Raw genomic sequence first — 13,930 nt, forward strand, 5'->3', positions numbered from 1 at the left:
ATTTTCTAACATACCCATCATATCCATGGGACATTCCCACACTGAAAACTAATGACTTCCAATGTATCATAGATAATATAGTTTCTGAATCAATTTTAGAAGTCTGCATTTAGAGGGGGGAAAAAGCTTTGGCCTCAAGTGGAATATGAAGCTAGGTTGATTAGCATGGCCCTTCTCTAAGAATACCTACATCTTTGAGGTGAATTTGCTTGGCTGTCCATGTCAGGAATGCGTCTCCTTAGAGAAGTCATTCCACTAGGGGAAGAAGCTAAACTGTAGTTCCCAACATCTGCCACCTTTCTATTCTAGAGTAGGTGAGATTTAGAAGGTGCATGAGCGGGCAACTATGGGCAAGCTTCTGTCTGTAGATTCCCACTTACTCAGTTAATTAAGCTTAAAGCTCTTTAGCTGTGTTCTTTGATCCATGCACACTGGCCTTACTAGGTAGAACACCCAAATAACCAAAAACAGCAAGCAATGCCATTGTGGCTAAGGCACATTATTTAGGCACTATCACCCTTGCCCCCAAGAATCACACTTGGGTAAAATATAGAATATTTATTTTAAAAGAATAAGAAGTTGTAAAACAAAAGAAATACAAAAATATACAATTGTACTGGTTAAATACAAAGCATCTAGGTATTAAGTAAGCTCCTGTAAGACTTTCCCATAAAACAATAAAATACTTACTAGGAGCTTTACTACTGAATTACTAGGCTATTCTAAGTAACCATGACTAAGTCTCCAATCAGTCGGTGAAGGCTGTAAACCTGTCATCCATGTTTTTCTCCTTCTCCAATTTACGCAAGCACACACCAATCAACCTCTCTTTCTATAACTGAAATTAAAGTCTCTGCTCCATGATGATATCCAATCATCATACAGTCCTTTGTCCACAAGTCCACGCCCACCTTGTAACTTTCCACAGCTCCTATCTCTCTTTCCCAGGCTGGTAAGCTGGTACCCCATTAGCAAGGAATGTTATGGTTATCAGTCCTGAGAAATGGCCTTGACTCTACTTCACAGGAACAATTAGATCTCTGGTTGAGATGAAACACCTGCAAGGCTTGGGAAATAAACACTCCAAAACCCATATCCTCACAGTCCACTACTGGGAAGATTGGCAACTGTCTTGAATGTCTTCCACTGGTGAATCATTTTCCACTTTAAATTGTTTGGAAATGGCCTTATAACCCTTCCCAGATCAATGGGCAGCAACAATTGCTTCTCTATGATCATTGCTGATATCTTTCTTCCTTGGCATTGTATTAACACACACTTGAATGCTCCTGACTAGCAAACTGCTAAAACCTTGGCTTTTACAGAGGTGGTCACATTTGCTGATGATCACTTACTCAAGGGCATTTGGTTAGCTGCACCTGACTGCTATTTAGCCTCTTAGTTCCTACGGAAGCAGTAAAGGTGTACTTAGTTTTTCACACCTGGCTTCTCCATTTTGGCTTTATTTTTGTAAAATAAGTCAAGACACAGTGTAATAAGTCATGTGTTGTTGTTCATCTGAGGTTGTATTTACCTAATTTTTAGACCCGCCAAGGGCCAGATGATTTTTTATTATGTCCTGATGTGGAAAACCACAACAGGGTATACTTTCATTTTCATATGATTGTATCTCCATCTTCCAGCCTCAGGTGTTGACAGTGGCTGGGAGAGCATTTGGAGAACTGAAGCTTGTGTGCCAACTACACATTTCCAATGAGATGCCGCATCTGGCCATAATGACATGCATTTTCGTTACATCTTTTTTGCACTAGTGTAGAGCAACATATGTGGATATGTTTAAAAAGTGTTTAGGAATTTCACTTCACCCAGAGCTGTAGCCAGACTATTGGCAAGGGAAAATCATAGGAAGAATTTTACTCCCTTCTTTAAACAGTTTCACCAACCTACCACGACATTTCTGACTATTTACAGAATTGGTTATTTCCCATTGAGCCACATATGATACAAAGCTTAAGTTGTAAGACACCTGATTCTAAATAGTGCCTGTATTACAACTGCATTGTGCAACCTTGATTAGAATGTAGCTAATAGTATTCAGAAACTTAGGAGCAGTCCAAACTGTCCTGCAGCCAGAGGTAGAAAGAGAAGCCATGGTAGCACATCTGTGATTTCAAGCACTGCCAGTTGCCCTACTAGCACTCCCACTACCACCCCTGCTTCTCCCAGTTGCTGCCACTTGTCTCTTGCTTCTGCTGCTCACCCTCACTGCTTCTGCCTCTCATTTAGAGCATGACTCTGTGGAAAGCAGCACCACCAGACGTACTGCTCTGCACAGGGCCTGCTATTTTCTTTGAAAGATCCATCAGAGCCAGGTATTGCTTGTAGCCTGTCCAGGTACATCTGTTCAACAAGATAATGATGCCTGGCTTTGAGAGGTCCTCAGAGCCTAGCATGTGGGAAATAGCTGACAACACTGTCTCTCCAGAGTGGTAGACGCTCTAGGGGTGATGTTGCACTGACAACAGTGCAGCTCCTGGTGGTCTCTCTCCCCCCCCAACACACACACACACACACACACACATGAAAAACCAGCAGCTCCCTCGTGGCTCTGTACCACCTAGTTGCATGTTCCACTCATTATGTGAAAAGTAGCTATTGCATTCAAATTAGGTTCTGGCTGCTCGGAATTCGGAAGGCAGACAGGCAGACAACAGGAAGGGGATGTTGGCCATCTGGCTGTCATTAACCATCTGTTTTTCCCCCTTTGTTTGTTTGTTTGCTGGTTTGTTTGTTTTTTATCTTAGCATATAATAGTCCTTTCTCCACCCTTTCAAATCTCTAAGTAACATTAAGTTGCTGAAGTGAAAGATAAGATAAGCAAAGACAAAGGAGGACAGAGAGGAAAGCCAACAGTGGCCCCTCCAGGTTTTTTGTGCCATTTTCTAGGGAACTGTCGGAATTCCCAGAATGTGTATTTCACACAAGGGCTCTTTTTCATGTGATGTGTGTAATATGTAGCCAGGCCCTCACTCTGGACTACTTGAGTTGGTTTCGCTCTCTAAGATCACAGTCAGGTTTGTTTTTATTTTTTTGTGTTTTTTTTGGGTACTTCTTGATTTTTTTCTGGTGTTTGCACTTAAAAGAAGCTGTTCAGAAAATGGGAGAAAAGATAGCAGATTAGTGGGGGGGCCCACTCCCTTTGTTGCTTTTATTCTAGATATTTATGACTTGAGTCATTCTAGGCATTTGACTGGGCTCAGCAAGTTTTCATCTTGCATTCCTTAACAACACAAATCTTTGTTCCATATGCACAAAGGAAGGTTTGGAAAAATAAACTTTATTGGGAAGGGAGAAAATTCATTATGCGTTTGGGTAGCCTTTCCCCACCATCACCACCCCATCTCCGTTTTTGTTTTCAGCTCTTTATAGCACGTCTAGGCTCTGAGCCAGTCAAATTCAATAGAGACAGCCCCCCAAATAGGTTTTTTTTTTGGGAGGCGGCAGGGATGTATTTAGACCAAGTACTCTGAAAGCACCCCTGCCAGTCAATCCAAAAAGCCATACTGGCACAGTTGTCCTGTGTGAGAGACAATGGTCTGCTTTTTTTTCCCCCTGACCAGAAAGAATGACATGTCAGCATCTGTAAGCACTGAAGTTGGGGGGGGGGGTTAAAAGCAATAATTTCGGTTTGAAAATCGAAAGTATAGCAGGCCTTCTCTTCCCTCCAAGCACACGTACACATTTGCCAAGAGACTAGTAAACCTGTGTTCCCAAAGCCATGGTCCAAGTAGACCCAGATTGCAGATGATTGACTAAACTAGTTTTATCTGGATGATTTTCTGGGTTCCTTGCTCTTTTTCTTTTTCTTTTTTTCTTTTCTTCTCTAAGATCTGTTTTTCCTCTCTGCTTTTATCTGCAATTTCTAGGATCCCATGGCTGCACTCCAAGCATGACTCCATCACACAGTGGAGGTGTTTAATGCATGCTAATGGCTCTGGCTGAGGCTGTGGTAGAGTGGAAACAGACAACACAACTAATGAGCTGTTGTTAGTTATTTTTCAATTACTAGATTTTTAGTGTACCTTCTCCCCCTTTTTTTCTACTCCCTTGAACCACAGCCAAAAAGGAGACCCAACTTGCCCCAGATTCCCCACTGAGCTTATGCAGATTCCAAAACAGCAGAAGCTAAAGCTTGTACAGTCTCTTCTCACCCTGCTTACTCCCAAATTCTCTGTGTTTACCCCATTAATAACAGCATTCTCATGTAAATTTGCCAGGTTTACTTTTTCTCTTCTTTAGTACTTATTCTTGGGCAACCCCAGTTGGTCTTTGGATTTTAGTAGCAAAGCAGTCTAATAAGAAATTAAAGCTAGATGTAAGGTGGGAGATGTCTGTGCTAGCTATTCTTTCTATTCAGGTTGATTTCTATTTAAACCTTTATGCTAGCATTGGGTCCTAGCTCTAGCCCACATCCAGCATGCAAAATGTATTCAGTTCCAGAGTGAGTAACATCAAACTTTTATGTAGAACGAAAGGGTTTCATTGTGGAAACAACAACAACAAAATATTTTGTCTAGAAAGAAATGTGATGATTATCTTAGAGAATTTCCACAGGTACCATTTTTAATTTTTATGTACTTTGAAAAACAGGTAGTTAGGCATTACACTTAAACACACACACACACACACACACACACACACAGACACTTTTGTGTATTTGTATATGAGAAAAGGTGTGAAGCAAATGTCCCATTGTGCACATAGGTATAAGGCTCAGCTCCTGCAAAGCCAACGGTGCTTAAAGTGGCTGACTCCCATCCCATCAACCTTAAAATCCTTGTTCAGAATCCACTGTGCAACTTTGATACTGAGCTTGCTTTGTTATATCATGCAGAGACACACACCCTTGAGAGAAGAAGGTAAATGATACACTTTTGACTTCTACATTATTGGCTTATTTACTATATGCATAGCATGTCCTGCTTTATAGATATGGCAGTGAGATGTGTATGTGCACCAGTTCTATCCACCATTTCAGGATGATGTTTGGTTCAGTCAATGTGAGAACAACATAGTGGGCCCTGTTCGTGCAACCTGATGTGATCCCTCTCTCTGTATCTTTTACCATTAAGGTAGACAGCATCTCTAGCAAAGGAAATCTGGAAAAATCAGGAAAGAATATTGTGTCTGTTATAAAGTTGGCTGCATTCCCAACCCAATATTTAATATGAGTTGCAGGAAGTCCATGTGGCTGTGAGTCCATTAAAAGTCAGCTCCCTGACTCTTCATCTTATTCGCTGCACTTGACCTGGGAAGGCAGTTGCTCTAAGTGCAACTGAACAACTCCAGCTACAAAACCTACTGAAGGTGTCTGAACTCATACTAGACGATACAGATAGCACAGCATTAAGAGCTGAACACATATAATAAAACATATTAAAGAGGTATGTGTGTAGGGATTTGGTATACTGTGTAATAGGTTGTAATGTGCCATCAAGTTCGCACTAACTTATAGTGACCCTAATAGAGCTTTCAAGGTAAAGTGAGCTATTTAAGGAGTGGTTTTGCCAGTTCCATTCCCCTGGTGAGTTTTCATGGCTGAGTGGGCATTCAAACCTAGCTCTTCTGAGTTCTAGTCTATCACTCTGTCTACTACACCACATTGGGCATCCAATAAATAAATAAATAAAATAAATAAATAATAAGAGGTCCCATAAAATCAAATTATAAGAGAGTTTTAATATTATATTCTGCTTATGTTTCGTGTTTGTATTAACAAAACTGTGAAGACTTTAGTTGCTAGTTGGAAATTTTTTTTGTTTCACGAGTGTGACGGACTGCCCCCCCCACTCCACCCACCCACCCAGCTTTCCACAGCTCTACAAAGCCAAGGATAATAGGGAGAATTCTGCAAATTTATGCAATTTTTTTCAAAAGTGGCCACATTTCAGCAGCAAACCACTAACATTTCTTTTTTTAAAAAAAAAACTATCTGAACAAGCATTTCCCACTTGTTTTGATGGATCTTCTCCCTGCTCTGCTTTCACATTTCAAAAGCACAAATATCCACTGAACTTCAGGAGAGCAACAGCAAAGCAAATGTAACTTCCACTTGATCCTAGGTAGCAAATTTGGCTCCCATGTCTTCCAAGTTGGTCACCCCTGTTTAACATTAAGGGTGACCCTTGCTTCTAATTTAGATAATGCATTTTCTTCAGAATGTTGATGGGAATTTCAGAAGCCACATGACCCAGGACAATAAACTGTTATCTTTAATGCTTTATGAGACTTCTGGGCGGGGGGGGGGGAATCTATGACACCAAGGTACTAGGAATTCCTCTAGTAGCTGTGCTCCTTTATTCCCCTAAAGCTGAGCAGGCCTGGGCCATCTAAACACAAACAATAACAATGATCACAACCAGCCAACCTTTGGAGAAAATGACACAACATTGATTACAGCAGTGTTCCTGGCCCAGCATCAGGAAAGGGTCCAGTGCGTCAAGAGACCCCATTGTCATGGTCAGACCATTTCCTGGTCAAGTTTAGTCTATTGGTTTCTTCTCCCCTCTGCAAGGGCAGGGGATTTATTAAGATGATCCACCCCCGGAGACTAATGGATCTGGATGATTTCCTGAATGCTCTGGGGGATTATCCGTCTGATATGGTCGGCGCACCTGTCGAAGCTCAGGTCACCCTATGGAATAGGGAGATGACCCGGGCGGTTGACACAATTGTACCTAAGCAGCCTGTCCCTGCATGCAGAGCCCAGACAGCTCCTTGGTATACATCTGAACTGCAGGCGATGAAGCAAGAGGGGAGACGGCTGAAGCGCAGGTGGCTGAAATCCCACTGGGAGTCCGATTGAACACGACTTAGAGACCATTATCAGGCCTATTGCGTGGCAATATGACTGGCGAAACAGCAATATTTCACCATCCATATTGCTTCCTCCAGCAGAGCTGTTTTGGGTGGTCCAGGATCTTCTTCAACCATGAAATCCGGTGGAGGTCCTAGATGGCTCATCAGCTCGCTGTGATTCATTTTGACAGAAAAATCACTCAGATTCACAGTGGGTTGGACTCCACAGTTACTGCAGACTCAGATTTGTCCAGTGTGTCATGCTTAGGTCAAGTACTAATGGATGAGTTTCAATTGTTGAGACCTGAGGATGTGGACAGGGTGCTTGGATCTGTCTGTTCTACTACCACTCCACTCAACCCTTGCCCATCTTGGCTAATTGGAAGATCTGCGGGGGGGTTGCACCTGGGTCCAGGAGGCTGTGAGCACCTCTGAGAGAGGGAGTGGTCCCTACCTCCTTGAAAAGGTGATAATTTGGCCACTCCTTAAAAAGCCCTGGACCCATGGCTGGTGGTTAACTACAGACCAGTGGTGAATCTCCCTTATTTAGGCAAGGTTGGAGTGGGTTGTGGCCGGGCAACTCCAGGTGCTGCTAGATGAAACAGATTTTCTGGATCCATTTCAATCAGGTTTCAGTCCGAGCTTTGGTATGGAGACTGCCTTGGTCACCCTGGACAGGCTAGAGGACCATTTCCCTGCCCTGAATAGGGTTGCAGTCCCCCTGAGGGACAGGGTCCACAGCCTTTGGGTGCTCCTGGACTCCAGTCTAACACTGGAAGCCCAGGTGGACTCGGTGGCCAGGGGCGCCTTCCTTCAGCTGTGGAAATTATACCAGCTATGGCCCAAACTGGATGAGCAGAGTCTCATGACAGTTACACATGCACTGGTAACATCCTGTATAGATTGCTGCAATGCACTGTACGTGGGGCTGCCTTTAGACGACGGTCTGGCGACTGCAACTAGTTCAGAATCAAGCTGCATGGCTGGTGAGTGGTGGGACCTCTAGGGAACATATCAGACCGATTCTGTTCAAATTATATTGGCTACCAGTCGCTGTCTGGGCCAAATTCAAAGTGTTTGTTTTGACATATAAAGCCCTAAATGGCTTGGGCCCTGGATACCTGAAGGACTACCTCCTTCCATATGAACCTACCTGGCAATTAAGATCTAGCCAGGGGGCCCTCCTGAAAGAGCCATCCCTCAAGGAGGCAGCTGCCCTCAGATTATGGAACGCCATCCCAAGTGAGACTTGTGTGGTGCCAACGTTGATTATGTTTTGGCACCAGGTCAAAACCCTCCTGTTCCATAAGGTTTTTAATTGAAATAATATCAACTGTGGGTCCTGATGGCAATTTTTAGAGCACTGCATTTTTAATTGTATTTTAATTGTTTTATCTGTTTATCTTTTTATTGCATTTAAATTGTTGTAAGCCACGCAGAGACCTTTGGGTAGGGTTGGGTGGCATATCAGTCAGTCAGTCAGTCAGTCAGTCAGTCAGTCAGTCAGTCAGTCAGTCAATCAATCAATCAATCAATCAATCAATCAATCAATCAATCAATCAATCAATCAATAGTGCCGCCAATGATACCACTACCCACCAGTGATTTGCTGAGTGTCACCACCAGGAGCGACATTCCTTTGACCATGTGGGCATACACCACTCTGTGGCTCCTTGCCACCTGGGACAAAGCTGTGCCTTTGGCCCTCAAGCTAAGACAGACCAAAACCCCATCCCCAACTCCCCCTTAAGGCGATTCCTCATACCTGGCGGTGAGAAGTTCCTGCATGCTGCCCGAGCACCACTGAGGTCCACTCCAATGCCCAAATCCATGAAACAAGTTATTCCAGAATTCTAAAAAAGAAGCAAGATACCATGTTACAACCTATACACAACTATTACACCACCTCCACAAACCTTAAACACCTACAAAAACCAACCCACTGTGCATAAAACAACAAATAAGGAGGGAAGGTTGGTGAGGCACAAAATGGTTGGGGAGCCTTTGAGTTTCTATTTTTAAGTCATGGAGGTGGACTGGAGTAAAAATTGCATCACTTTGGTCTGTCTGCCTTGAGGCATGCTTTTAAATTGATTCAGCCACCAACTGGGAAGCCACAGAACCCAGTGGCCAACCCTCTATCATCTTCCATGTCTGAAGCTTGCGTGGAACACATGCCATCCACCATTTCAGATGGATCCCGCCAAATCTCCCATCTGTGGCCCAGACTGCCTCTCTGGCCACAACTGGATGACCTTATACGTTGGTGCCACTCCATTTCCAATATGCTGCACTTCAGAACGGGAATGTATTTACTTACTCATTAGCTACCACTGCATCACACTTTTCTTCTGATGGGCTCAAAGTGGCCTGTACACTTCATCATTACAATATGTAGATCTAGCAGAAAGGGTTGCCTCCGTAAAGACTCCAGTGTGTTTCTCCCAACTCCCTGGTCAACATGATGACCCTGGGATGGGCCGTGTGCCTCCTCAAGCAATTTTTGCACCCTCCAAAACAGTTCTTTTAAAAAGCTGCCAAAAATCCACAGCACCATATGCTGTAGAAATTTGGTGGCCTGGCTTCTTGAACACTTCCCAGCTTTCTTGGAGGTGGGAATGTACCTTAGTTGATGTTGCTAACTCAAAGAATATTGGTTAGCATTATTCTTTTCCACCAGAAATATATTTCTGCATTTAATTTATTTTAACTACATGAAATCTTCAGTTGCAATATTTACTTCTTCACCGTAGATTGTTAAGTATTTGCTAATACTTGCCTCAGTAGTTAGGGACTGTATAGTCATCAGATTCTATGGGTCTCTGTGGCCAAAACACTCCCTAAACGTCAAGTCATGTAAAACAAAATAATAGTTCACAATTAAGATGATGTAAATATTCCAGTCAAAGGCTTTAAACAATTCAGGCCCCAAAGTTTGTTTTTGGTAGAAAAGAAAAGCATCAAACAATATTTATTGACTTAGCAACTTCAAAGAAGTTAAACCAAACATGTTCCAACCTCAGCAATCCCAGAAAGGAAACTATGCTGCTGAATTTTGGCAACTTTTAATAATCTGGCTGCAAGCGAAGCTGAAAACTGGCCCTTGACCCAATCAACATCATACAATCCCATTCTAATCACTATACCACATTGGGTCTGCTTACCAAAACAAACAACAGCAACAAACCCCTCACATCCTCAGAATTCCCTATGGCACAAGCTCCCCAAGAACAAAAAGAGTTGTGCTATTGCAGAGGAGGGAGAAGTGTGAAACTAAATAAATTTTTCATACGGGTGTATGTGGTGTCGCATTTGGGTGACACTAGTGTCACATTTTGGCATGCTTCTTGGGCTCCATGATCACTGCAGATGGTGACAGCAGCCACGAAGTTAAAAGACGCCTGCTTCTTGGGAGGAAAGCGATGACAAACCTAGGTAAAAGGTAAAGGTAAAGGTTCCCCTTGACAATTTTTGTCCAGTCGTGTCCGACTCTAGGGGGCGGCGCTCATCCAGCTCTTCAAGCCATAGAGCCAGCGTTTGTCCGAAGACAATCTTTCCGTGGTCACATGGCCAGTGTGATTTAGACACGGAACACTGTTTACCTTCCCACCGAAATGGTACCTATTTATCTACTCGCATTTGCATGCTTTCGAACCGCTAGGTTGGCGGGAGCTGGGACAAGCAACGGGCGCTCACTCCGTCACGTGGATTCGATCTTACGACTGCAAGGTCCGCATAGTCACAGCTATGGTTTTTCCAGTAGCGATGTATGGAAGTGAGAGCTGGACCATAAAGAAGGCTGACCGCCAAAGAATTGAGGCTTTTGAATTGTGGTGCTGGAGGAGACTCTGGAGAGTTCCCTGGGCTGCAAGGAGATCGAACCTATCCGTTCTGAAGAAAATCAACCCTGAGTGCTCACTGGTAGGACAGATCCTGAAGCTGAGGCTCCAATACTTTGGCCATCTGATAAGAAGATAAGACTCCCTGGAAAAGACCCTGATTTTGGGAAAGTGGGAAAGCAAGAGGTGAAGGGGACAACAGAGGACGAGATGGTTGGACAGTGTCACCGAAGCTACCAACATGAATTTGACTCAACTCCAGGAAGCAGTGGGAGACAGGAGGCCCTGGTGTGCTCTGGTCCATGGGGTCATGTTAAGTTGTGTCACGAAGAGTCGGACATGACTTAATGACTAAACAACAACAAAATAGTGTGACACTAAATACACTTGTATGAGAAACATTTTTAATGTAGATCCAATATTGCAATGATATTTATTGTTTCATATTGCCTTGTATTTATTTTTTGTGGCTCATTTTCCTTTATGCCACAGCCTTTGGTCACAACAAACAAATTTGATTAAAGAAGCTGTGTTTGTTTAGAAGTGGGAAAAAACAGCATGGATGGTTCCCAACTCAGCTTGGATTTATATAAGATGTATCTTGACATTCATATCTAATCTGTATTTGCAAAAGCCTACTAAGCATATAAATCTCCCTTTCTGGAAAGGGCCCAATCTCAAACCATAAAATAATTTTCCAAGTGTACCATAAAAACAGTAAATGATGTCCATAAATCTGTCATAATATTCTGAATATATTTATTTCATGTTAAATATTTATATCCTGTCTTTCCTTCTAAGAGTTGTAGAACAATGAAGGTGCAGTGATAAATTAACAATTTAGATCATCATTTATAATCTGACCCTGAAACGCAAAACACTAAGAAAGCAGTAAGAAATAACAGAAGAGAGCAACAATAAAAATTACACATGGTATATAAACAGCTTTTCGTGTGACATCTTGGGTTTGTACAGTGCAGTGATTAAGAGACAGCTGCAGATCAGAAAGTTCCATATGTGAGTCTCACATTTACTGTGAACTCACTGGATAGATTTAAGAAACCCACTCCTCCTTATTCTCAACACACATCCCATCTGTGCTATTGGTTTGAGTATAAGACAAGTCGATCTTAAGAAGTAAGGAGTACATCAAGATCCGGTGTGCACACTTCAAAGAACTAGAGAAATCCCAAAGTATTTACAGTGTTAACATCTGTAAGGTTCAAGTGTGTAAAGAAGACGCTAAATGGAGACTCTCATCTTTTCAGTTTTTATTTCTTCTCATTTCACAGCAAGCTCGGAAGCCTTATGATGTCCGTGATGTAATTGAACAGTACTCTCAAGGGCACCTCAATATGATGGTTCGGATAAAAGAACTCCAAAGAAGGTATGCAGTGCTATCTGTCATCCAGGATCCTATTGCTTACATGGAACAACATAAACCACAGTGACAAATTTGCACTAGTTTACTGTTGCTGCTTGTATTCCTCCCTGTTTGACAGTCATGTGACTTGGCACATAATAACAGGTGGCAAATCTATAATAAGCAACAATTCTGTGGTTTATGTTCTTGCAGTTACATCAGGATACATAAGGAATAGGATTATGGCCACTGAGTCAAAATAAATGTTTCCTCTGTTCCTGAAAAGATCCCCTGGGCTAGGAAAGAGGAACACATAATTTTGAGAGAAATAACTCAAAGCGTGGAAATCATTAAAACATACATAATGTAAGTCTCATTATAAGCACTATTAGATAATATGATGCTCTTCTTTTGTTTCTATGTAAAGCAGGTGTAGGTGACTAGTAGTTATCTAAATATTTCTCAGCTATAACTCCCAGCCATTCTATGCAGTAGAGCCAGTGGTGAGGTATGATGGGAGTTGCAATCCAACAGCATCATCAAGATGCCCAAATAAAATGGTTTCAGCTAGTGGCACACAGGTAATGGATCTAACTGTCTGATATTCTTGACTCCATGGTTATGAGTTTGAGCTGAGGCAACCACACATCTAAAGGAAGTCTGGAAAATGTACTTAGTTTCATCAAGCAGCACATGCATAGGCTCTCCACATGATCTGTAGCCCAAATCACAGAAGCCTTATTCAGTCATTGTGAAACAGTGCCTGAAATCCTGTTCCTATATGTAGTAAATCACAACTAGAGTAAGCCCACTGAAGCAATGAAACTTACAGAGGAGTTGACTCACCAAATCCCACTGACTCAGTGGGCCTAGTCTAGTTGCAACTTAATACAGTGGTGCCTCACTTAGCGACGTTAATCCGTTCCGGAAAAAACATTGCTAAGCGATTTCATTGCTAAGCAATATTAAAAAGCCCATAGAAACACATTAAAATGTGATTAATGTGTTCCTATGGGCTAAAAACTAACCTTTAAGTGAAGATCCTCCATAGGGGCAGCCATTTTCGGTGCCTCTAAAGCAAGGAAACACAGCGGGTGGCCATTTTGGTTTCCCGGTGGCCATTTTGAAATCACCAATCAGCTGTTAAAAAAGGGTCGCTTTGCCATGATCGCTTCCCCGCGATCAGGGCAAAGCGAAAAAAACCCATAGGGACCATCGCAAAGCGATCGCTTTTGCGATCACAAAAACTCCATCGCTAAGTGATTTCGTCGCTCAACAGAGCGATCGCTAAGCGAGGCACCACTGTACTCTAAGCAACAGGATTTCAGCCTATGTGTCCTGCATTTCCAGGCTCAGTTGAGGAGCCAACATAGAACCTTATTCAAAGTCTCATTTTCACTTAATAAACAAAACAAAAAGGGAGACATTGCTAGTATGGCCTCCTCATTGTGTATGGAGGTCAATCACTTTCAGAAGACTAAAGAGGTCAGGGGTGGGCAAAGTGCAGCCCTCTAGTCACTTCAGTTTTATTTGTTTGTTTTTGAACAGTCTTCTTAGCTTCCAGAGGGTCATGATAGCAGGGTATTAGTCTCACCCTTGGATAAATTATTAAATTAAATGCCTCAATTCCTAAAGAACTGCTTTATCTTATTAGATGCCTTTATCACCATACCACAAATCAAATAAGGTGTGGATTGAATGGTAATTTGACAAATTCTATTTGTACTGCTAAAGGGGGAGGGGGTTGGGGGTCCGCCAGGACTGTATACTAGCCCCCGCATCATTTAATCTTTACCTTAATGACTTGATAAAGAGGTGCTTAACATCAGAATTCCATGGACTAAAATTGGCTGAAACCAAGGTTTCTTTGTTGCTTTATGCAGGCGATGCTGTTCTTATGTCACTATTG

At 42.5% G+C, this 13,930-nt stretch overlaps 2 protein-coding genes across 2 annotated transcripts in view; both read left to right on the forward strand.

Annotated features, from left to right (window-relative positions):
• The window catches only part of LOC110074991 (potassium voltage-gated channel subfamily KQT member 1), a 535,131-nt gene that overhangs the window by 253,888 nt on the left and 267,313 nt on the right, over nt 1–13,930 (forward strand). The window contains exon 16 of the mRNA XM_078394146.1: nt 11,951–12,045. Within this exon, the coding sequence (XP_078250272.1) occupies nt 11,951–12,045 (95 nt within the window). The remainder of the gene's footprint in view (nt 1–11,950; nt 12,046–13,930) is intronic.
• Nucleotides 1–13,930, forward strand: part of LOC144589471 (uncharacterized) — a 282,764-nt gene that overhangs the window by 49,052 nt on the left and 219,782 nt on the right. The gene's annotated exons all lie outside the window — the stretch shown is intronic.

Source organism: Pogona vitticeps, chromosome 5 (assembly GCF_051106095.1).
Source record: "Pogona vitticeps strain Pit_001003342236 chromosome 5, PviZW2.1, whole genome shotgun sequence".
NCBI lineage: Eukaryota > Metazoa > Chordata > Lepidosauria > Squamata > Agamidae > Pogona > Pogona vitticeps.